This window comes from Chelon labrosus (genome assembly GCF_963514085.1).
Source record: "Chelon labrosus genome assembly, chromosome: 4".
NCBI classification, from domain to species: domain Eukaryota; kingdom Metazoa; phylum Chordata; class Actinopteri; order Mugiliformes; family Mugilidae; genus Chelon; species Chelon labrosus.
In genome coordinates this window covers 13888076-13910781 of record NC_140340.1, presented here as the reverse complement: position 1 = coordinate 13910781, position 22706 = coordinate 13888076, and the positions used below count along the sequence as shown (strand labels likewise).

General features: G+C 41.1%; 1 protein-coding gene across 11 annotated transcripts in view; it reads left to right on the top strand.

Moving 5' to 3' along the window:
• Positions 1-2749: 2749 nt before the first annotated feature.
• Positions 2750-22706, top strand: part of atp2b2 (ATPase plasma membrane Ca2+ transporting 2) — a gene marked incomplete at its 5' end in the record, with an annotated part of 58689 nt that continues 38732 nt past the window's right edge. For all 11 annotated transcript variants that reach the window (XM_084542697.1, XM_084542703.1, XM_084542696.1 and 8 more), the window contains one exon: positions 2750-2948. In XM_084542697.1, coding sequence (XP_084398823.1) covers positions 2750-2948 — 199 coding nt within the window. The remainder of the gene's footprint in view (positions 2949-22706) is intronic.

Below are 22706 nucleotides of genomic sequence, written 5' to 3'. Positions count from 1 at the left end.
GCGAACTGCATCTTGTAACTTGCAACCTTCTGTTGTTAACTTGCCAACTGTTTTAGTTACAAGGTGTCTTTGAACTTCTGTGAATGGTCTTTAAATGAAACATCTCCTGGCTGTTCGATACATAAGTAATGCACTTAAGTTAATGCTATATGGCCACACTAGCTACCAACAACAAATTATCTTTTTAGGTAGAAAGTTGCAGGTTGCACAGGTTGCGGCAGCATTCACATGGAATTCTGTCTTTTAGCCAATTTACCATACCTGTATACCTGTGAACTGTACATTATATTTTACGAGCTGTTTTCAAGTCTAGGTCTTTTACATGTTAGAATTTAGTGCATGATATAATGAAAATCCTTGAACCCAATTAGGGCAGTCTATACCCTAAACCCTCATCTACATATCGAGTGATTTGCTCGTCACCCATCACTTTATAGCGGACAGTTTCCCAACTCAAATGTTTTCAAGTGAAACAATCAGAACTTAAAAATATTATTAGTCATGGATGAAGCTAGCTCTTCCTGCCACATATTTGAAAATGATGATAGGAACAAAATTCATACAGGGCGCTGCCTTGCGTTAAACGTTTTTGGAAGTATGTTTCAATCAACTGTATCGGTTACTCCCATTGTTAGTTAAAATAAATTCAGTTTGGAACATGCCCTTTGCCAAAGGGTTTTTCCGCTACAACTCCCAGAATTTCATTAACATTCAGTGATCTGTTGTCACCACATCATTGCTAGTCCCTTCCTGTGTGTACGTCCCTAAATAGTGTATGACACATATGACTCATTGTATCCTCAGATAGTTAGTTGGCATCAGCCCCACTATCAGTGTTTTGCAGACTTTGCCCTTAAGTCCAATTTTATTATCTGGATTTTACAGTATTAACGTTGTGCAGTACAGATGATAGAGAGGCAGAATAGTCACTGCAGCATGCAGCTGAAAAGAAGACTATGGTGCTTTGATTCCAGGTCTCCCTCTGAGTGGGTGGGTGGTGATAAAGGGCAGCTCTGAGGCAAAGGTTCACTTTGGATGATAATATTAATGATGCACCTTATTTAGACTCATCTGGTGAGGGGGGGATCATCCCAGGTCACTGATGATGAATAATGATAAGGATGCACATACAAATCATTATAGATCAATAGTCTTTGGTGCTCTGTGTTATCATATCACTGGTTTGTGTGGAATGGGTAGCCTGTGACTAAATATTGGCTCTGTAGTTGTCAACAAATCTCATGCAATGGTTTGCAATGAAATGATCCAGAGTTGATTGTGTCACTTGTTGTGTTAAAAAACAAACTGAGGCACATCATTGTACTGGATGACACTTTATGAACAAGAGCCTGGGCATAAGACATGAGTCTTATGCTGAAAATATTAACCAGAAACATCGTGTGTTCCAATGACATTTGGAAATTACTTACCCTAACCTTTTTAAATAAAACTTTGTGTGTGATCTGATTTAAAAATTTTTGATTTTGATGAGGAGTAAATGGACTTAAGTTTAGTGCAGAGTGAAAAAGATTAGAAAACCAAAAATGAACTATTGGCTTCATGGCACATGTTTATAGTAAATAACAACAGGCTTAGAGGAATGTATCACTGACATCGAGTGACTGCAGAGGAGAGGTCACTTACTGTAGACTGAGACGGAATGAGATGTGAGATAGCAGCAGCAGCTCCACAGCTCAGCCCATCCTCCCAGTGACAGCGCAGCGTTACGTGCTGCCTCTCCGCTTTGTCGTCAGAGCAGCCCCAGCCTCCCGCCCGCACACAACTCCTCTCCGCTCTGCACCAGAAAGGTTCTCTCATCTCCCTCTCTTTCGTGTCCTCTCTCTCTCTCTCTCTCTCTCTCTCTCCCTCTCTCCTCTCTCTCTCTCCTCTCTCTCTCTTTCTCTCTGTCAGTTAGTGTTGGTGTGTCCTCAGAATGAGGTTAGCAGCACCAGTAGCAGCAGCAGTAGATAGAGACAGCAGAACAGTTACTGCAGCAGCCAGGAGAGAGGCTGTCCTTCAACGGTGCAACATCTACCGCTGCATTCACCCTGGCCCTGAGAACGTAACGCTCATTCCTGTGCTCTCCTTCTGTGTCTCTTTCTGCTCCTCCTTCACCTTCTGTCCTTTTTGAATTCATCTCACGAATTCATCCCACTCACTCTCTCTCTCCCTCTCTCTCCCTCTCTCTCTCTCTCTCTCTCTCCCTCTCTCTAACAGTGATGGGGAAGACCACCATGTAGAGACGGAGAGGCAGCGGAGGCAACAGCAGAATAGCAGCAATGGGATGCCACACATGGAGCGGGTCTGGACTGCAGCCGTGGTGAGCCTGAGACATACAGGACTTGCAACCACCATCATTGCCCTTCTCAGGACCTGACCACTGGGGCTGTCCAACGCTTACCTGGATGCTCCCCACTTGTGCTTTGTTATCCCCTCCTGTCCTCCTTCTCAGCTGCTCTCTCTCCTCTTCTTCTGTTTCCTCTCTTTGATGGTTTTTTGGTCTGCTGAAATCCATCTCTCCTGAAACAGAGAAGCTGCACATCCCCTCGGATTTTTTAATCTCTCTATCTTCTTAATTTACCTGCAAGAGGTACTCTTTTTTCCCCCGATTTTTTTGGTTGCTGTTGCCTGCTTGATAAATACTTTGGATTTTTTCTTTGGATGAGACTGAGCTCTGTTTTGCAAGCTTGTTGTTTGATCTATAAGCAATAACAAACACTAAACCTATCTGACTCGACAAGCTGACATCATGGGGGACATGTCCAACAGCGATTTTTATGCCAAGAACCAAAGAAATGAGGAGAACCATGCGGCCGGCTTCGGCTGCTCGGTCATGGAGCTGCGCGGGTTGATGGAGCTGCGTGGCACAGAGGCGGTGGTCAAGCTCCAGGAGGACTACGGGGGAGTAGAGGGACTGTGCAAACGACTGAAAACCTCACCCACAGAAGGTGAGTCCCCGTGGTTGTGTATGTATGTGCGTGGGTGTGTGTATGAAAATACTTGCAATGGTGTGTAATGTATGAAACATCTCATCATTTAAAGGAATTTCCCCCATTAAGTACTACTGAACATACAGTTGCATTTGATTGCATATTCTGTGCCATGGTTATTAAATCGGTACACCTGCATTTTTGTATTAAAACCACTGGGGAAAGCACAGACATGCATGGCACCTTGTAAAGCACCTGGAGAAATGCGTAAGCACAGCATCAGAACAGCACACAGAGGAGGGAGTCCCGTTTGAGGGGACTAATGAAAATCCTTTGCAGCCAGCGAGTGTTAGACCTGTTTAGTATGCACAGAAATCTCTCTGGACAGTTTAGAACGACTCACTCCCCCTCCCCCGCAAAAGCATCCCACCCTTCCTTGTCATCGTCCAGCTCAGCCAATCAGCCGTAGCCTTATTAAGGAGCAGGTCGCTGGAGCACCACAGTAGAGGTTTTGAACACGTGGGATCTGCTGTGGTGTCTGCAAATGTAGTGTGGACATGAGTCGAATGAGAAAGCAAAAAAATGCACAACCATATCTGTTTCTTATTCTCAATATTTATTTTACAAATTCCACATATTTGCTTTTTATCCTAAAGAGTATGAGGAAGAGGGACTATATTAAAGAATAAGAAATGCATAACAGCATTATGATGACAGGTTATAATGACACCTACTACCAAATCTCTTACCTACTCATTATTGAATACATATCTCTCTTAGCTTTGTCATCATATCACCTTTATGCTATTCAAAAATTTACACATGCACTTATTATATAAATGTCCAATTTATTCTCTATCTGCATATTGCATTAAGACAGGATTTTCTGCTCCATCATCTCAGACGAGCATACAAAATGGACCTCTAAAATAGCTACTCCCGTGTATTGAATATTTATAACTCTGCTGAAATCATCCACCTTTCCTGACTTCGTGGTTGTTGATCAGTATTCATGTAGTCTCACCTGTGTGACATCACAGGCACCCTGTATCCTTCAGGCTGATAGTCAAAGAAGATCACGTTTCTTTATCTTCTAATTCCAGTCCATCCACTTCTAGTCAGCTCATGGTAATGCCTGCGGCAGAGTAAATTAGATACATTCACAAAACCTTACCAACCACAAATCTGAATAAAACTCAGAATGAATACTGATACTTACCTTTCCATTTTCTTTTCTTAGTCTGGTTCCTTGTGATGAATATGCGCACCCTGCATGTAGTTACCTATGCTCCTTGTAGGAGACTGTGGGGTGAAGAGCTAGCTTTTCCTTCCGGGAACCAGCAGCTGAATGGCGTTAGTCATTAGATTGGTTGTCAGGCTACAGCTTACTTTCCAAGAAGTGATGGCATTGAGCTTGGCGTATCACCTGCTACTCTCAAATAGAAGAAAGGACCATTTGTGGTACAACATCTTTCTCAAGAGACAATAAAGAGCTACAGCACATTGATAGGTCCACCTCTGGAAGAGAGCAAGGAATAGTGAAATATCGCTCAGGGTATAGTTGTCCTCAAACGTTGGGAAGATAGAGCTATGCTCGGTTACTTTGGTCATCTTTGACTCGCTGTTAGAAAGGGGAGAGTTGGTGCAAACTTATCCAGTGCTTATGAGAAAGGAGAAGTTCATTTAGATATGTGTGAAAACCACATTATATACAAAGGATCTATCCTCAAACCTACAGTACTAAGGTAATTAGACATGACTGTAAATATGTATAAAATGCCATAAAATTGGAAATAGAGCATTTGATGTTTTTAAATATGCACTATTGGAACCCTGCGCTAAAATTTACTTAATATTGCTTGTTTTAGCTGTATGCCTATTAGTGCCGGATTGGAGAAGCAGAATATCTGCAGTGTCACAGCTATACTGAAATGAAACTGAATCTGAACAAGCAATAAAATGATCATAACAGACATAAAATTATAATTTCATTTTCTCATGAGCAGTCTGATTAGATACGCAAACATTATATTTTATCAGTGTGCTGAACACTAACCCATGATAACAGCCTGTAGACTTGCAATAAAACAAAAATTAAAGTAATTAAAATGACATAAAAACAGGTACATTAATTATTGGCATGCTTATTGTTATAGATCACAGGTGTCAAACATACGGCCCGCGGGCCAAAACCGGCCCACCAGAGGGTCTAATCTGGCCCGCAACATGAATTTGCAAAGTGCAAAAATCACATAGACTGCAATTTTTCTGCAATGAAAATATCTGATATCCCTAATTTTTCCACTGTTTTAGTAAGAGAACCCTAACCCTAACCCTAACCCAGCATTAAACAGCAGACAGCAATGAACGCAAATTGCACTTACTTTTGTTAATAAATTTTTTTTTTCAAGGATAGTTTATTAAATGTAATCATTCTCCTAATTTACTTGGACTTGTACTAAAACAATTGGAAAAAATCTCGAGTTGTCATTACTTATAGCTTATTATGCTGTTATCTTACTGGTCTGGCCCACTTGAGATCAAATTGGGCTGTATGTGGCCCCTGAACGACAATGAGTTTGACACCATTGTTATAGATAATCAAATTTGTTTGACCATACATTCTACTAATATATATTCATAACATTTTCACTTGGTTAATCCAGTCAGTTTTAGTTGAAGTCTTGCCATAGCTTCTGGTTATAGCTATTAATCGTTTTTATTGTTTTTTCTCACAGGACCAGCGACTAAACGAAAACTAATAGACTAATGGTAGTATTTGCGTTACTGATCCCAGCTGTTTCTATGTTAAGGCCACGTGGGTCCCCTTGTGTGATTTGTGTTTGCTCCACAGAACATATGTTATCTCGGAAATATGATCATGGTAATTATCCTTGAAGGTATTCTGTAATGCCTGCTGTCATCATGCGCAGTGTTTGTAATATATATGTGTCCCAGGGGCCGGTGTTTGATGGTATGAGGCCCTGAGCAAGGTTGACCTATTAGCCCTGTGTGCTGTAGCCTTTCACATACCAAACCTTTCACATGATACTAAAGGCTCATGAATGGCTATAGTGCATTATGCAACATGAATGCATAATGCCTCTGTGACCATAGAAATGCAACCAGTGAAAAGGTTGTATTCTTGGCAACGTGCATTTAGACTCACCAGGCTTTATTCCTTCAACACTACATTAACTTGAGTAATATAGAAACGCAGGCACATGTGCAAAACTGAAACGCTTGTCATCCAGTTTTTTGAAAAGAATTTTCAAAAAATGCTGGCATGTCTCACATACACACAAAATACACATGATGCACGCAATAGTTATTAAGAAACACTGCATACGATAGCCATGTTTTGAGGAAAGATATTGTGTTTAATGTAACCTACCTGGATACTCTGGTTCGTCGATTCAGTTTTCTCAGTAGCCTGGTTCCTTGTACTGGACACATGCACCCAGGATTTAGTTACTTATGTGTAGCCTTGTAGGTGACTGTGGGGTGAGGAGCTAGCATTTCCCTCAGGCAACCAGCAGGTGAATGGCATGAGTCATTCAGGGACCAGATGGGTTGTCAGGCTACAGCTTAGTTTCCGAGAAGCAATGGCACTGGGCTGCTTGGCGTGTGACCTGCTTCTCTTGAGATAGAAGAAAGTACGCTTGGTGTGTGTTGACAGTAAAACTATTTTCTCAAGAGACAGTTAATAGCTTCAACACATCAGTAGGTTCTCCTGGGGAGGGGAGTGCTCAGCCATTCCTCGAGGATTGGGAGGATGGAGAGGTGCTCAAGGCATTGGCAGTGTTTGATGTAGTGAGAGAGTGTAGGAGGGTACTTAGGCAGGCCTTGCAGGAAAGGAGAAGTAAATAGATACTGCTATGTGAAGAGCCCACATTAGAAGGGCTAGCCTGCCTCATAAAACTACAGTAACCTAACCCTTCTGGCAAACTGCATATTAGAATAAAATAACTATTGGGATGTTAGCAGTTAATGTAGTAAAATCTGCATTACTTTTTAATTTACACTAAAAATTATATTATTCTCCTTCATAATCAGTGTGAGCGTTATTATTAATAAGCAAATCCCTCAGCAGACCTAAAATTTTCATCATACCTCATTTTCATCGATGACTTCACTCAGGAACATGATGAGAGAGATATGACTAAATACTAATTAATTCCATAGGTTTTTGAAACTGAATTTCAATCGAATCGTAAAATCCAATTATTTCCCCTTATTTTCTTCAGTTCACCTGATTTAACTCCTCACACGTACACACGTCCTTCACCACCTACAACTCTCCCTCATCAGCTCTCCCCAATCTCCAGATGTTCTTGACTCCCAACCAGATGCTTACCTAAACTACACCGCAAACCTAATCATCTGTGTCTTGGGTAAACCAGCAATGAAGATGCTGCCTGCAACTTAACAATGCACCTTGCGCCTGTTCACGCCACAGAAAATGAATAGGGCTATTTCAGACTTGCAGGGATGTGGAAGTCAAAATCTAATTCATTCTACATGGGTAAAGGGATTTTTTAGGTGCAGGCAGGAAACACTTCCAGATTAATCATCATGGAAGTATACAAGTGTGCATCAGAAGGTATAGAGAAGAATTAACTATGACTTTTGTAAACAAGTAAACAATGACAAATCTCTCATTGCTAATGGCACATCGTATGGGACTTTTATGTTTGTGGAAACCAGACTGCAAAGTACATTTCATGATATCAGGTTTTAGAGTCTGGATTAATTAAAACAGTTACAGGTTTTCATTCTACCTCAAAAAGCAAACCATTTCGAACAAGTGCGATTCACATCTGCAGCTTCTTTCACACATGCACTGCAGCCATGACATTTTCTGGACATCACCTGGAGGAGTTCTACGTGCCAACGCTAATGTCTCAGGCAGTTGGGCCAGACTTTAAAGTTACTTTTTACTTGCCAGCTCCCTAGTACTGAGTCTGTGTATTGTCTGGTTGATGTATGAATAGAAATGGTCATTGTCCACGGAATACATAGAGAGAGGACACAGTGTAGCTGCTTTGTAATATTTCGTGTGTGCTTGTATTTTGCTGATACTGTACGTCTCAATACATTTTGTATTGATGTCAAGATAGAAACATTCATCAATGAGTGCGAATGACTGCTCTTAACACTATACAGGGGCGCCACCTCTCACCTTAAGGGAATATTTTGAGTATTGAGTGCAAATTTAACACAGTCAGTCTCTGGTTGTCTGCTGCATATGTGAAAGTGTAACTCCAGACACTGTACAGACTGATGTCCATAGTTCGTATGTCAAAAGGCCTTGACCGAGCCAGGCCAGTTGTTTTCCCATTGAATATTTAATGCTAATCTAAGGTAACCAAGTGTGGGCTTCTACAGTGAGGATGGAGGAAACAAATAACTGTATTTTCCCTCTTTAAAATAAAACTTGGCGGAAATATTTCCTCCCACAACTCCATGGTGGATGTCTACATTTATGAACCTGCCCACCTCTGTACCAACACATCTTTTCCTCCCCCTCTAGACCTCCTCCTCATCAACCCTTCCGCCTGCCCTTTATCTCCCTCTACCTCGCGTCTTTCTCTCTCACCACACCTTACCACTCCTTCTTTCACTCTCCTCTGCTCCCATTTCTATTTCAGTGCACTGGTCGGCCGCTGGTATCCCACTGGGCCGGTGTACGGCGTAGCCTAAATAGACCTGCTCTACATCTGTAACCTTCATCATTTCTCTCTTGTACTCTCTCTTCTTTAACTGAGTTAGTAACAATGAATAGTGCTGGAAAAGTAGCACAGGATTTTTAAACTTCTGTTTGTCTCTAAACTATTTTATAAATGTATGTATTACACAGTTGCCCCAAGGGAGGAATGCTCTTACATGCCCTTTTGTAGCAGGAGCGACAGTGGTGGATGGTCACCATACAACATACATGGTGCCTGTATTAATTGTAGAACATTTAATACAGGCACCGGACGGAAAGAGTCCAGTCTTAGAGGTGAAAAGTCAACTTTTTCATCAGAAGGTGATTTGAAACCACGCACAAGCCATCATCATATTTGTAATGCCTCCACACACTAACCCACATATCTGTTGATTGGAAAGACGTACTCCATTTTTAGTGACATTGCCCTGATGTCAAGGACACAGACATGGATGTGTGTGGCTGACACAATATGTAGACAGAAAGAAATGGAGTGACAGTAGCGTGAAATAAGATCAGAAGGAGGGGGGATTGCCATGAGTCGCGTTTTCAGGGCACGTTTTTTTTTTTTTTTTTTAATGGCCAGACAATACCTCCAGGGGCTAGAACTGTATATGATATCAGAACAGTTCTGTGAGACTGTGCCCTTCTTATTCCTTCACCTGCACACATCTTATTCCTCATGTTTTGTTACTATGTGGAGGATTTTATGAATTCCATACTCAACTCAGGAAACTATGTTACCCACTCATCCATCATCTGCCCTTTCGCACCTTCCCTCCGTCTTCACCTCTCCTCCCTCTTTTCTTTGCCTGCAGAGTTCGATTGAAACGCGACTCCTGCTCCCCCTTTCTCCTTCGTTTACATCCATTTTCTTTCTCTTTTCTTCTAATCTGTTCTTATCACATGAAATAGCATCCACATTTCCATCTGCGTCTGCTGACATTTCTGCACATTCCTCTACTCTTAACCCTGATTTTCCTTCTCCTCCATTTTTCTTGTCTGTCTGTCTGTCCCTCTTCCCACATCTCCTCATCTCTCCCTTTCTTTTCTACACTCCCTCCATCCCTCCCTCCCTGATGATCATACTAATCACGTCCTCCAGTCGCAGCACCACTAGCGCGTTCCCCTCTGACGCAGTCTATTTAATCTCTGTCCCACAAGGGATTTCTCACATGGAGCTGCCGTCTCTTTAATAAGGACAATTTCTCCTGCACCGCAACTCCTCTGCTCCTCCTCTCCTCCTCTTCTATCTGCCCTTCCCTCGCCTCCACTCCCCCAGTGACTCTGTAAAGGGGCTAGAAGAGGTAGGGAAAGAGAGAGAAAATGAAATAGGAGGCACTAAAGAAAGGAGAGAGACATGGCTCTCAGAGGACAGATTATAAATGATACACAGCCATTTTGCTCTACGAGGAAGCAAAGCCACAGTGTGGGTAGAGACACCCACACACACACACACACACACACACACACACACACACACACACACACACCACTACTCACACAGGTGTTCTTGTGCAATATAGTAGCAGTGACCTTGAGGCAGGCTAAAGTGATATTGTGGCACAGCGGTCAATCACTCCAATAGCACTCTTTATGCAATATTAAGAAGATTTACTGGGGACAAGTGTCTTTGGTTTGTCTTCTAAAAAGACTCATTCTATTAATGGTTACATTGACGCTGTATATATATTTTAATAGAAACACAAATCATAAAAATGAATCATAAATTACTCTTCAGAGGTTGACCTACTGGTGTCATGATTATACAGTAGTTTTACTGTATAAAATGATATTTATTGAAGATAAAAACTGTGGAATTTTGGTGGATTAGCCACTGGAAATTAACACTCACAGACCAACAAATCAATTACAGAGAACTTGTAAAATATCCTTTCAACAGGTTTTATAATTTAGGACATCAGGAAAAACAACACTTTGTGTACTGACCTCTGAATATGCAAGCTTACTGTAACATGAGAATTATACCTCCACATCTGATGACTTGTTCAAAACAAAAAGCCATGAAAGCTTCAGACCTGCAGCCAGTAACGTTTATTCAGCTTCCTACTTATCTATTAAGCATTAATAGATTTGTTAACCATCTGTATGCAAGACTTATTGCAAGAATGTGCAAACATTTCAATTCAGTGTAATAGAGAAAGATAAGGAGATGCAGGTGAAACGTGATAACGGTTTATGAATGTTTCCTCTGGGATGTGTTGTGAAGCAAAATCACCTTTCAAATGCTTCAACTTTCCTATAAGGGCCTCTAGGGAAGAACACTGTGTGCTGGTTTCCCAGATGGGGATTAAGCAATGTCTTGGATTAAAACAAAATCTATATCCATTAGGCATGTTCTCCCTGTGTCTGCGTGGGTTCTCTCCGGGTACTCCGGCTTCCTCCCACCATCCAAAGACATGCTCATTAGGTTAATTGGTGATTCTAAATTGGCCGTAGGTGTGCGTGTGAGTGTGAGTGGTTGTCTGTCTCTGTGTTAGCCCTGCGATGGACTGGCGACCTGTCCAGGGTGTACCCCTGCCTCTCGCCCGATGACAGCTGGGATAGGCTCCAGCAGACCCCCGCGACCCTTAACAGGAATAACCGGGTATAGAAAATGAATGAATGAATGAATCTATATCCATTAGACATTCCCTGAATGGTTAACCATCCCTAGCCTGGTGCCTGTCTGAAAAGCTGGATACTGCTCAATACTTCAGATATCTACCTTTCTGTCCGTCTTTAATTTTTATTAAAAGGCAGTGAAACTTTCTACAGAGCCTAAGATGGATTGTCATACAGACAGAGACAGTATGTGTTGAGATACACAGCAGCGGAGTCAGCTGCCCCAAGAGATGCCTGACTGAATTAAGAGGACAGATGCCAAGAAGACAGACAAACCAGACTCCACTGGCCTGGTCTCATAGAGCCTGGTGCTGACTCACAACAGTATACAGTGTTTCTGTCTGTGTAAGTATATACTATAGTAAACAAACTGGTATACAGTAAACAAGACAAAACATGTAAAGCTAAATGTGGCTGTCCAAATCTGAAACTGACTGTAAATCAGCCTGACACTGAAAATGCTTCTCACCCCCAAGTTGCTGTCATATGTCTTCATTCGGTCTGTGTCCTCTGAAACATCCTAAATCTGAACTGGCTGATGGGAGCCAGGAGTATGGATGGCCTGTTGACAGGCGTGGTGATGCTTTTAGCTGTATATGCAAAGTCCGGGGCTATAACTGGCTTGTTTCTCCCCATGTCAGCTCTTTTCCTGAGCTGACCTCTCTCCTCTCTTTTCTCCTGCTGTGGGGCAGAACAAGGGTGTTGCCGCTGCTGCCAACACAGACGGACAGCATTTCCTTCTCAAGGGCACATAAACAGATACAGACCTGAACCTGATGTAACCCTGCCTTGCTCAAGGGTACATAACAGCTGTCTCTCAACTTTGACATATTGTAGGAAAGAACAATCTATTGCAACCCAGACACGGCCACAGAAACGTGGATACAGAATTTCCATTCCTTGCCCATTGGCGTAGAGGAAGCAGAAGTTGAGCCTCTTTAAATCTTTCCGGGGGGAATAGGGATGCTGTGACAGAAACAATCACACTTCCCCAAGGGAGAAGCGCTCTAATCAAACACATCGTTTAAGCATACTGTACTAATCTGGCTGTTTTCTTGTGACAGGCTCATAAACCAGGATTCAAGTAAAGGCTGTGATGTTATAGTGTAAGTGTAATAGTGGGGGAAAAAATGTAGATTGTTTAATAAAATTATTGAAATAAGTGTTGTTTTATTCAGAGCAAACTGTATGTCTATAAATATTAACACAGAAAAGGGAAAATATTTTCTGCTTTTCTCTGAATAATTTCCACTATTTGTCAGACAAAAAAATAATAATTGTGGCATTTGTCACTGTTTCAGAACAATTTATTGACTAAGCTATTCATCGAATAATCAAAAATAATGAAGAATGGATAATGAAAATCACTGTTAGCCACAAGCCTTTCCTCTGACAGTGTAGTTTGATTCTACATTGACAATGTTTTCCTACTGTTTGTATGACTAAAAGTGGAAAAATCAATTGTGTCGAGTACAGCACGAGTATGTCTGTTTAATGTCAGGAACGTTACAGCAGACGCATCCATTTGTGCAACAGATGGAGCGTTTTGGATGGAGTTTCGTGGACTCAGTCACGTTGCAGTTCAATCAAAATGTGACTGCATGACAGGGAGAGATCAATACACTTTCAGCTCCTTACACTGTTACTATGAATAATAACAATTTAATATGTATTTTCATGTGTAACTCAGCATTTAAAGATCACTGTTTGGCTTTTTTAATTGAGTTATTTCTCCTACTTAATCATTAGCGCCTAGTCTGGACCGTGTTTTTCCATGCAATTCCAAGCAGACAGATAACAAGGGGTGCATCAGAGTGTGTTGATTTCCCTTACCTGTCATGATTATTTCATGACTCTTTCTGGTAGTTTGAATTTTAATAGCTGTCCCTATTGTGTCCGGAGCTTATCTGAGCCCCTGGGTGAAACCAGAGCCTGACACCCAGATGGGAGGCAGCAGATAGACCACTGTCACTCTCCCTTTCAGCCTCTTGGCTCTGGATGCTCTCCCTTTTCATTCCCTGGGGGGAAGGTTTGCTGATTTGTGTGAGTGTGCACGCAACTGTGTTTGTGTTCAACTAGAAATGTTGTTGTCCGTGTGTGTGCTTCTAATCGACGCGGTTGACTAAAGCCATAGAGCCTGAATTATAGAGTCAGGACAGTTTTTAAGCAACATTTTTGCAGTTTATGTCAGAACGTCATTCCTGCCTTCTTAGCTACTGGGGAAATATTTAAAATGATAAAGTAACTGAATGTGATTGAGAGTTGGATTTGTAAATGGAAATGAGCAGCACGGTCATTTATAAGCTCTAAATCTTTAGCATTATTTAAGCTGTCAAAATCTTCTTATATTTCTGCAGTCATGCATACTGTAAAAAAGCTCCTATATGACTGCAGTGACAGCCTGGTTGCACGTGAGAGAAGTAGGGAACAGATGTGTTCGTTCCAAGTGTGTAAAAGTGGAAGTGAGAAGAAAGAGGGAGCTGGGTTGTTACAGTCCATGGACAGCTGTTTAATATTTATCCAAGTTTGTAAAAGGTAAATAAGAATTTGATACCGATGACATTACACCAATAGATGGGAAGACTTAACTTAAAATAATCACTGTGAATCACAATGAATGACAGAATCAATTCGCTGAATTACATAGATGGATAGGCTGATGATGGTTGGGAAGAAGAAGAAGAAGAAGAAGAAGAAGAAGAAGAGATAAGTAGACTGACTGATTAAATGAATGGTTGAACAGTCTGGAATTACAGGATGTAGTTACTGACCCCATTACACTTTGCCCTTATCGCTAAGCAGTTGTGTCCAAATATGCTCGCACACTCTCACTATCTCTTTCCCGCACACACACACATACCTCCCCACACACCGAGGCTGTAAACAGATGTCTCATTAATGTTGTGTCCACATCTAGGGCAGTCGGGCCAGCTAACATTACAGTGTTTGAGGCTCAGATGGTGAAACAGATACAAACAAGTGACTAATAAATTCAGTAAGAGACTCATATTTGTTTTTCACTTTCGATCTCGTGTGGTGGATTGAACGAGCGCTTTCTTTTTTTCCGCATGCACGCATACACACTGGGGCTACACATAACAAGAATCACATTCATTTTTTTTTAACCCAGAAACATCACCTTGCCCAGGACCACTATTTTGTTAACAAGAAATGCTTAAGAAGATATTGTTAGCGCTCAGTTTGAGTGGCTCTCTCCACTAAATGCAAACATGTCACAATCATAATCATTACACACTGGCGCGTGATCTTAAATGCGAGTAATACACTGATCTTATTAATCATGCTCCCTCATTTCACATTTTTATATGAGTCACATGCAGGCTGATCCATAATGTGAAGTGGACCCCGCCATGCACGTAACTTTGACACCATGACCAATACAATTTGAAATGGAACATATGCAGTGAAGCCTTCATCTCACATGAGTCACCATCAGCTTCTCTGTGTTTTTTCCCCTCCATGCTGCGCTTGATGTTCTTTTTGCTAGGACTATAAAAAAGATTTTATAAGAGGTGTAAATTAAATTCAAATGCCGTGATATGAGAAGCATACACCAATTACATCTATGCGTTTTATGTTGTTGTTGTTGTTGTCTTGTAATTGTAGAGAGCTGTTTAATATTACACAATTTGCCTATTCTCATTTTAAAATGAAAAACAGACAGGAAAATGTATCATCGGAAAAACAAAAGAACAAAAAACAGCCTGGGTCAGAGCATAATAGCATTAAAACGAACGTGGGATGCACTCCAAGAATATTTTGTTCCATCTTTATTGAGTTGTCACTATACAAGTTTCCTTCTCTATACACTGCAAAGCACAAATGTTGAGTAATTATCAGTTATCCCGCTGAGTGAGTGGTGTGTGTTTAAGTGCGGTTTTGTGCATGAGCTGTGTTGTCTCACTCCACTCTGCCATTTCTCACATGAGTCAGGCTCATAGAGCACAGTGCCTGACAGCAAAACTCACCCACTTGTACAGCTGCCCCCACAGACTTGCACTCACACACACACACACACATACACACAATTGCATATTTTATTTTCGGCATTGCAACATACATTTAATTTTGGTTGTTGGGAGGCTGTTAAAAACGGTTCTGGCATTTGAGCCTTTTTATAGAAATCACTAAATTCTGTGAGAACAGAGACTAAATTAAGATGCAGCAGTTTCTTTGACTTCATAATGAAAGACCTAGAATACAAAGACCCAGTGGTGTTTTTAGTGGTTAATTCAACTGTGGAAGATGTGCGCTGCATTATTATCAAGTCTTAAAGGATGGGTTTGATATTTGGAGAGATGCAGTGACTTCACAAAGTGTCTGTCAGCAACCAAGTGGCTCCTGAAAAATTAAGCTAACATGCAGGTGGCAAACACTACTGTTCAAAACCAAAGTCAGTTTTGTCATTGAATTTGACTCTTTGGTTTTTGTACGAATTCAACTTTAAAGGCATTGTTAGGGGGATCTTATTATCCTTGGATGGAGCCAGGTTAGCTCTTTCAAGCCTTTGTCCAGTCTTCATCATGCTAAGCTAAGCTAGCCAACGTCTCTCTATAGCTACATGTTTACAAAGACGTGAGAGTTTTATTGATCTTTTCATCAACTCTCAGCAGGAAAACAGATGTATTTTGAAAACTAATTTACATTTTTCCCCCCTTAAAGTACAGCAACTGTGACCATGTGAGGGCTCTTCTGTCTTATACATATAAAAGATTTAATTAATTTGTATAGCACAGTGCATCTGCCCTTACACTAAAACATAACACGACAGCGCAACACACACAAAAAAAAGTTACTGGACTTGTTGGGTTTCTTGAAGATGTTTTGTCACTCACCCAAGTAGCTTCTAAATGACTGCTGGCAAGTCTAGGTTTTTATTAGGAACATCTGTGTGTGAGATGAACAGAAACTTGGCTAGGGTCTGTTAACAACCGCATACTCACCTGTAATTGTAGGAATTCTTTTTCACACCTTGAGTCTGTTGACCTTGAGTTTCTGGCCATTAATGGGTCATTATAGGACCATTCATTGGGTAGAGAACACATGATCGACACAAATATCCTGGTAAACTAACAGGATTATTTATTATGAGGTGTATCTCAACCAATACAGAGAAGAAAAAAAAAAAAACCCTGTATGACTTGGATAGTCCTGTAATCAATCATAGCCATTTTGTTGTAATCAAATGCAGATGACTTGTGTGACTATGTTGTTGTGACTCTCCTGTCCTCCATCACATAAAACCTGCGCAAACGATTTGATTGGCCCGGCAGATCTTTACCAGGGCATAATCAGTTCCTAATGGAGGGGTTGCAGGCCAACTTTCCACCACAAATAAAATTGTTGGCAGAGAATCTCACACACACACACACACACATACAGTACAACCATAGGAAAGACATGGTGTCAGAAATTGCACAGTGTCACTTTCCAGTCCATTACCTTTTAGATGGGGTTGTCCGCAGGGACATAAATGATCTGTGTGCGTGCGTTTGTGGATGTGAGCACATATTAGTGTTCGTGTGACCCCAGACTGCTGCATGTTTGTTTACATGCGGTACAGTAGGCCTGCTCGCATGTTTGGCCTGTGAGAATGTGACTGCTCAATGGTCTGTGCATAACGGTGCAAGATTGCATGTGTGTTGCTACATGTCACATCAACTCCTCACAGAGACAACTTGCTGCCTGCCGTGTATTTTGTTCTCTGAATCTTGACGGGTTATGGAACACACAGAGAATCAGTGCAAATGAAGACAAATGGAAATAAAAAATGCTAAGATTAATAAAAGTCACATTTAGTGACTTGTGCTTAATTTACTCCAGACATGGCCACCTGATTGTTTAAAATAAACCGTGTTTATTTATGTGTATGATATCTCTGTATACTATCGGCCATGATTTAAGTAATATATGGGGTGAATACCCCTGTGTCTTCTTTTCTGGAAGCAGAGGACATGGGCGAGGGCCACTTGTGACATGGGTCAGTAGATCTAAATCACATTTATCATTTCCTCTGCCTCACAGTATTTGTTTTCTGTGCTCAGTATGTATTTTTTTTTTTTTTTAACTTAGTTTCTTAAAGTACTTGAAAGTGTGTGTGTGTGCTGTGATAAATGTATTACCTTGGAAACCGAACATTGAGTGAAACAACACAACGTTGACTGTGTTTACATAACACTGACATAGTAATGAAGCAGATTGTTTCTGCACATAAAAACCTCTAAAACGGCGTAAATTTCCATCAACGTGTCTGTCGTAACGCTCTGTGTGGGTGGAAGTTAGCCTGACGATCTAGACCCACATTAAATGTAGGGTCTGGGCACTCTCCATAGACAGGGCTCAACAGGAGGGGTGGGATAAACGGTTGTCTTTCAAACTCCCTCTCCACGCAATAGGATAGCGCTACAACCAATCAGAGCAACGAAGAAGGTGACGTGGTCAGAGCGACGGAAAAGAGAGTTCCTTTCATGTGTTGAGGAAAAAACTTATCCTAATAGATATTAAATAGTTCCTGTTGCATCCTGTTTTTTTTTTTGTTTTTTTTATGAGTTCGCCGACAGGTTGAGTTTCTCCTGCATTAATCATTTTTAAGCTGTGGATCAAACTTTTGCCGTATCCGGTTGGCAAAACTCCAAATACATCCTTCTTTTGTAAGAACGACCTCAGTGCAGTTTCTTGTTCCTTTCTCAGAGAAAAGCTTAACTTCAAGTCTTTCAGAGTGGCGGCCAAAGCCGATTCGAAAGAAAGTTGTTTCGCTAGCAGCAGCCATCGCTCTGGTAGCTCTAGCAGGATGGGGAATTCACGCGTAATTCACGGAACTTATGGTCGCAGGTCAGTCGTCATCATGTTAAGCCCGCCCAACGACTCGTGATTGGCCTGGTCCATCTTGGATTTTTCGAAATCTCAAGTCAACGGAGAGTAACTAGACCGCCCCTGGAAGCAAATGTAATTTGCTGCCGCTAGGGGCGCGTCTAGATTCTAGGCTAGGTGGAAGTAACCTGTAGTTGAGGTTATCACAGCATGGAGGTTTTCTGTGTAACCTTTCCATGTTTTCCCTGTGTCTGCTATGTTGCCTCTCACATAGACAAGTAGGTTAATGTTAGTATGAATGGTGACCCTCTACTACAGGATAATACAGATGCATTTCCAATTCAAATCAGCATAAGTCAGCATATGCTAACTATTGACAGTAAATATATATAGTATATTTATAGTATAGTATTGTATATATAGTATAATATAGTAAAAACATCTTAATTAATTCAATCACTCTAAATCTGAACTTTCGTTGCACAGCATCATTTGGTAAAACTTCATAATTGTTTGCTGCAGCCCTAAATACGTCACACATATACTACTCTGTACTGTATTTTTACTGTATTCTGTAAGCCGTTTTGCCTACATTCAGTCTTTGTACATGCAGTAACAAACCTCTTTTCTTTTATGACATAAAATGGTGTCATTATTATGGAGGTCATTCACAAGGACACCGTGACACATTTCTCTATCAATCCCTCTTCTAATAAGAGCATGATAATTATCCACCTTTTAGCTGCTGATGGGGTATTATTCATAGTTACTCTACATCCAACCTACTCTCGTTCTCTGTTTCAGTCCGTGTCTCTCTCTTCTTCTCACTCTTTTCTGCTCTGTGACTCACACTTCAACCCTCTCTGTCTTCATTCCTCTCTCTCTCTCTCTCTCTCTCTCTTTCTTTAAAATGGTGAAAGCTGAGAATACATGGTGAAGCTATCGATTTGCTGCAGGAAAAAAAAAGCATCAATATTTTGCGCCAATATGATGATCATCATCATTATCGTAGAACCCCGTTGCCATGGTGACCCGTTATGGACACAGTAGCGCACGGTACGTGAAGCATGTGAGGTGGAGAAAAAGTCGAGACAGGCAGGTGTAAAATCAAAGGGGGAGGTTTGGGTACTGCAGGGACCCAGTGAGGCACCTTAAAAGTAAAGTAGGACAGTTTATCATGTGAATATATGTATGTTCTTGAAATGCGATTTGTTTTCTGTACCACTTTGACACGCGTATTTCACAAGGACATTTAGAGGTCATCGCGTCATTTCATTCTGTGCTGTTGTTTTCCACTGCTTTTCACACACACATGGACGTCCATGTATCCCTTTGTACACAAAATGAACATCAAACACACAAAAATAGTTACACGCTCATATTTACACATTCTCCACGGTTTAGAGTTGCGGGTATTTCCACTCAACGAGTGGGATGCATAGTGTTTCCATGGAGATCTATTTTTAGCCACTGACAAAAAAGGCCAACTGTTAAAGTATGCCATCATGTTCCTTCTGACTAAAAAATTGTCTCATGCAGAAAGAATGGTATAGAGTTTTTTTTTTTTATTTGGAAACATGATGTTAGGTGGGTACCATCCAGCAATCTTGGATTACAGACTCCAGTGCATTTAACAGATCAGTGCGGTACTCGCCTTTAATTATAGATTAAGAACAGCAGGGAAGAGGAGAGAATGCAAAGTTAGATCTTCATCTTTTAAAGAGTGTCTGTCAATCTATGGTCATAAATAATATTGTTTTTGCAGTCTAGCACGACAATATTGAAATAATTAACCCTAACCAGTTAGTTCAGTCATTTATTCACCAAAAAGAAACATTGGCTAATTTTAATCATACAAATTATCGTTCATCTAGCCATCCATGACTTTTAACGCTTATCCTGTGGTAGGTCAGACCATCCCAGCCTTCGCGGGTCCGTCACAGGGCTGACACAGACAGACGGACAACCAATCACACTTACATGCATACCTACGACCAATTTGGAACCACCAATTACCCTGTCATGCACTGGTATTATAATAATCATGACCATAATTTCGCTTTCAACTGTGTATTATATTATTATAAGAATATCAGTGTTGTTGTGATGCCAAACGTACCAAGCGTTCAGCTTTGCAGCGACTTAAGATATACAGTTGTACAAGTCGTGTATAAACAGTGAGTGAGCAGTGACAGATTGTTAATTTAACTACCTGATTAATTTGTTTGTAAAACTCAAATGATTACTTAAACGTGTCAAAATGGCAACTAATAATTCTAATTAGAAGAATGCTTCACACGTGTTTTAATCGAGTGTGAGGCTATCATGACAACACCTACTGAAGTCACCGAGTTTGTTGTGTTCAGCTTCGCCACTTGGTAATGGACTCTCACACAAGACTCTGTTGCAATCAGCTTTAATCCTTTCTGAGAATGTTGTGACTCATCTGTGTATCACCACAGTTTTTCTTCCCACTGCCTCCTCAAAATCCACTGCCAGAGCAGTTAGGTGGGCTGACAGTATTTAGCCTGCAATATTTCATAATCTGGCAAATGAATCCTCTTTAGTTAGCAGTATGGCAATCAGACATCCAGGAAGGAGTGATAACGTAGGAGAGGCTTTTCCGGAAGCACTGAGTGTTTAATGTGAAGGGAGATTGATTACAGCATAGCTCACATTTCAAGGACATTTAAGGAGAATGTAGTTAAAACATTTAACAAGGTTAAATGTCATTCTGAACCAAAGCATCACTACACAGTGTAGCACCTAAGCACCTGTCACATAGAAGTTAGCGTAGCAACATGAAAGCTGAGAGTATGCTGTATGTTGTATTTAAATGTGCAGTGTTTGCTGATGTTGTGCAATGAGGCATTTGCATACTATAACTAGCTCCCGCACCGCTGAAAATCAGCATATGTAGCTGTTGAGTTGCTGTTGTAGAAAAAATCCAATGGAAGCAGTGAAAGCTGTATTTGATCTCCACCTGACCTAGCTAAAAATGATGGGAGGGGTTCATCAGTGCTTGTGTACTGTAGTCCTATACAGTATGTGTCTGCCTTTGTTTGTGTGTGTAGCTAACCAACTGGAACTGGCTAAAGCCTGATTATATGAGCTCCAGTTTTATCATGAGATAGTGCAAGCGACCGCAGGCATGCTTGGCAAGCCTTATTACACACACACACAAAGCACATACAGGCGGTCACGACTCACATAACCCATGCGCACACACGCGTACACACAGGCATGTTTGCGTGTGACGTGAAGCAGGGTGCTGTGGAGATCAATGGGAGAGCATGCTAGGTCTTCGCACAGAGACAATTAAAGAGAATGGATAATGAGGCTATTTATAGTCTGATCTATTTGTAACCAGGGCATTCTCCAATCTAGGAGCTGTGAATTGTTCTCTTTTCCGCCAGCCCTCCTTCTGTCTGCACCCTCTCCGTCGCTCCTTCTCTCCTTTTTTCTATACCTTCTCTCTTTTTTTGCAGGATTCAATTTCACACATCAGCTCTGTCATTGTCTTTTTTTCTGCTCTGGTGGATCATCAGTTATTTCCTGCAGATGTTGATAAGTCATCGCAGTCGTATGCGTTCACGTTTGAAGCATTGTCATGCAGCAGCAAGTTATCAGGTGCAATCCAGGGCCACTCCTGGGAGACCCAGTGACGCACCATGCATGACATAATGCTGTGGTAATGTCTGTGGTTGTGAGGGAGAGAAAGAGACACAGAGAGAGCGACTGCAAATACACACTGTGTCTATGTGTGCGCTCAGCAAAGAGAAAATGGTACCACACTGAAAAGCAGCCAGATAGAATAATGTAACTTGATTTTTTCATCATTTATAAATAGTTTCAACTGAGGATAGATAGCATGAATTTGCACTCCAATCCTATTAGATTTGAGAAGGTTTCATGTATATACAATTTACAATCTACAGCTGTTTCTGACACATCAGTGTTAAAAATCCACACTGTATCAAATGTAATTTGGTATATGAACATTTATTTACAAGTTTGGCATATTGTGTGAGTCAGGAATATTGATATGTTCCAGTGCAGTTTTGTCAAATGAGGTCGTAATTTGGTTGCTGCAATTCTAAATTGTTACTGAGCATTAATTAATCCTCATTAAAAATCAGCTTTAATAACTGAATATTATGTCATAGTCTGATCAGCCACAACATTAAAACCACAGACAGGTGAAGTAAATAACACTGACCATCTTGTGAAAATACAATGTTCTGCTGGAAAACTTTCACTACAAATTCACTAGATCCCAAACTGATCAAGTATCTGTGGGATGCACTGGAACACGTCTGATCCACAGAGGCCCCTCCCCTCAACCCATAGGACCCACAGACCCCCCACTAACAACATTCTGTTGCCAGACACCACAGGACACCCTCAGAAGGCCCATGTCAGAACTGTTTTGGAGGCACAAGAAAGACCTACACAATATTAGGACATAATGGTCATAATGTTATGCCTGATCAGTGTATATATAGAGCTGTAGTTGACAAAGTAGAATTCTATAGTTATTTTTGCAATAGTAAGCATATTTGTCCTTAACTGCTCAGTATGTGACATTTGGTTCGGCATAAGACTTCCGT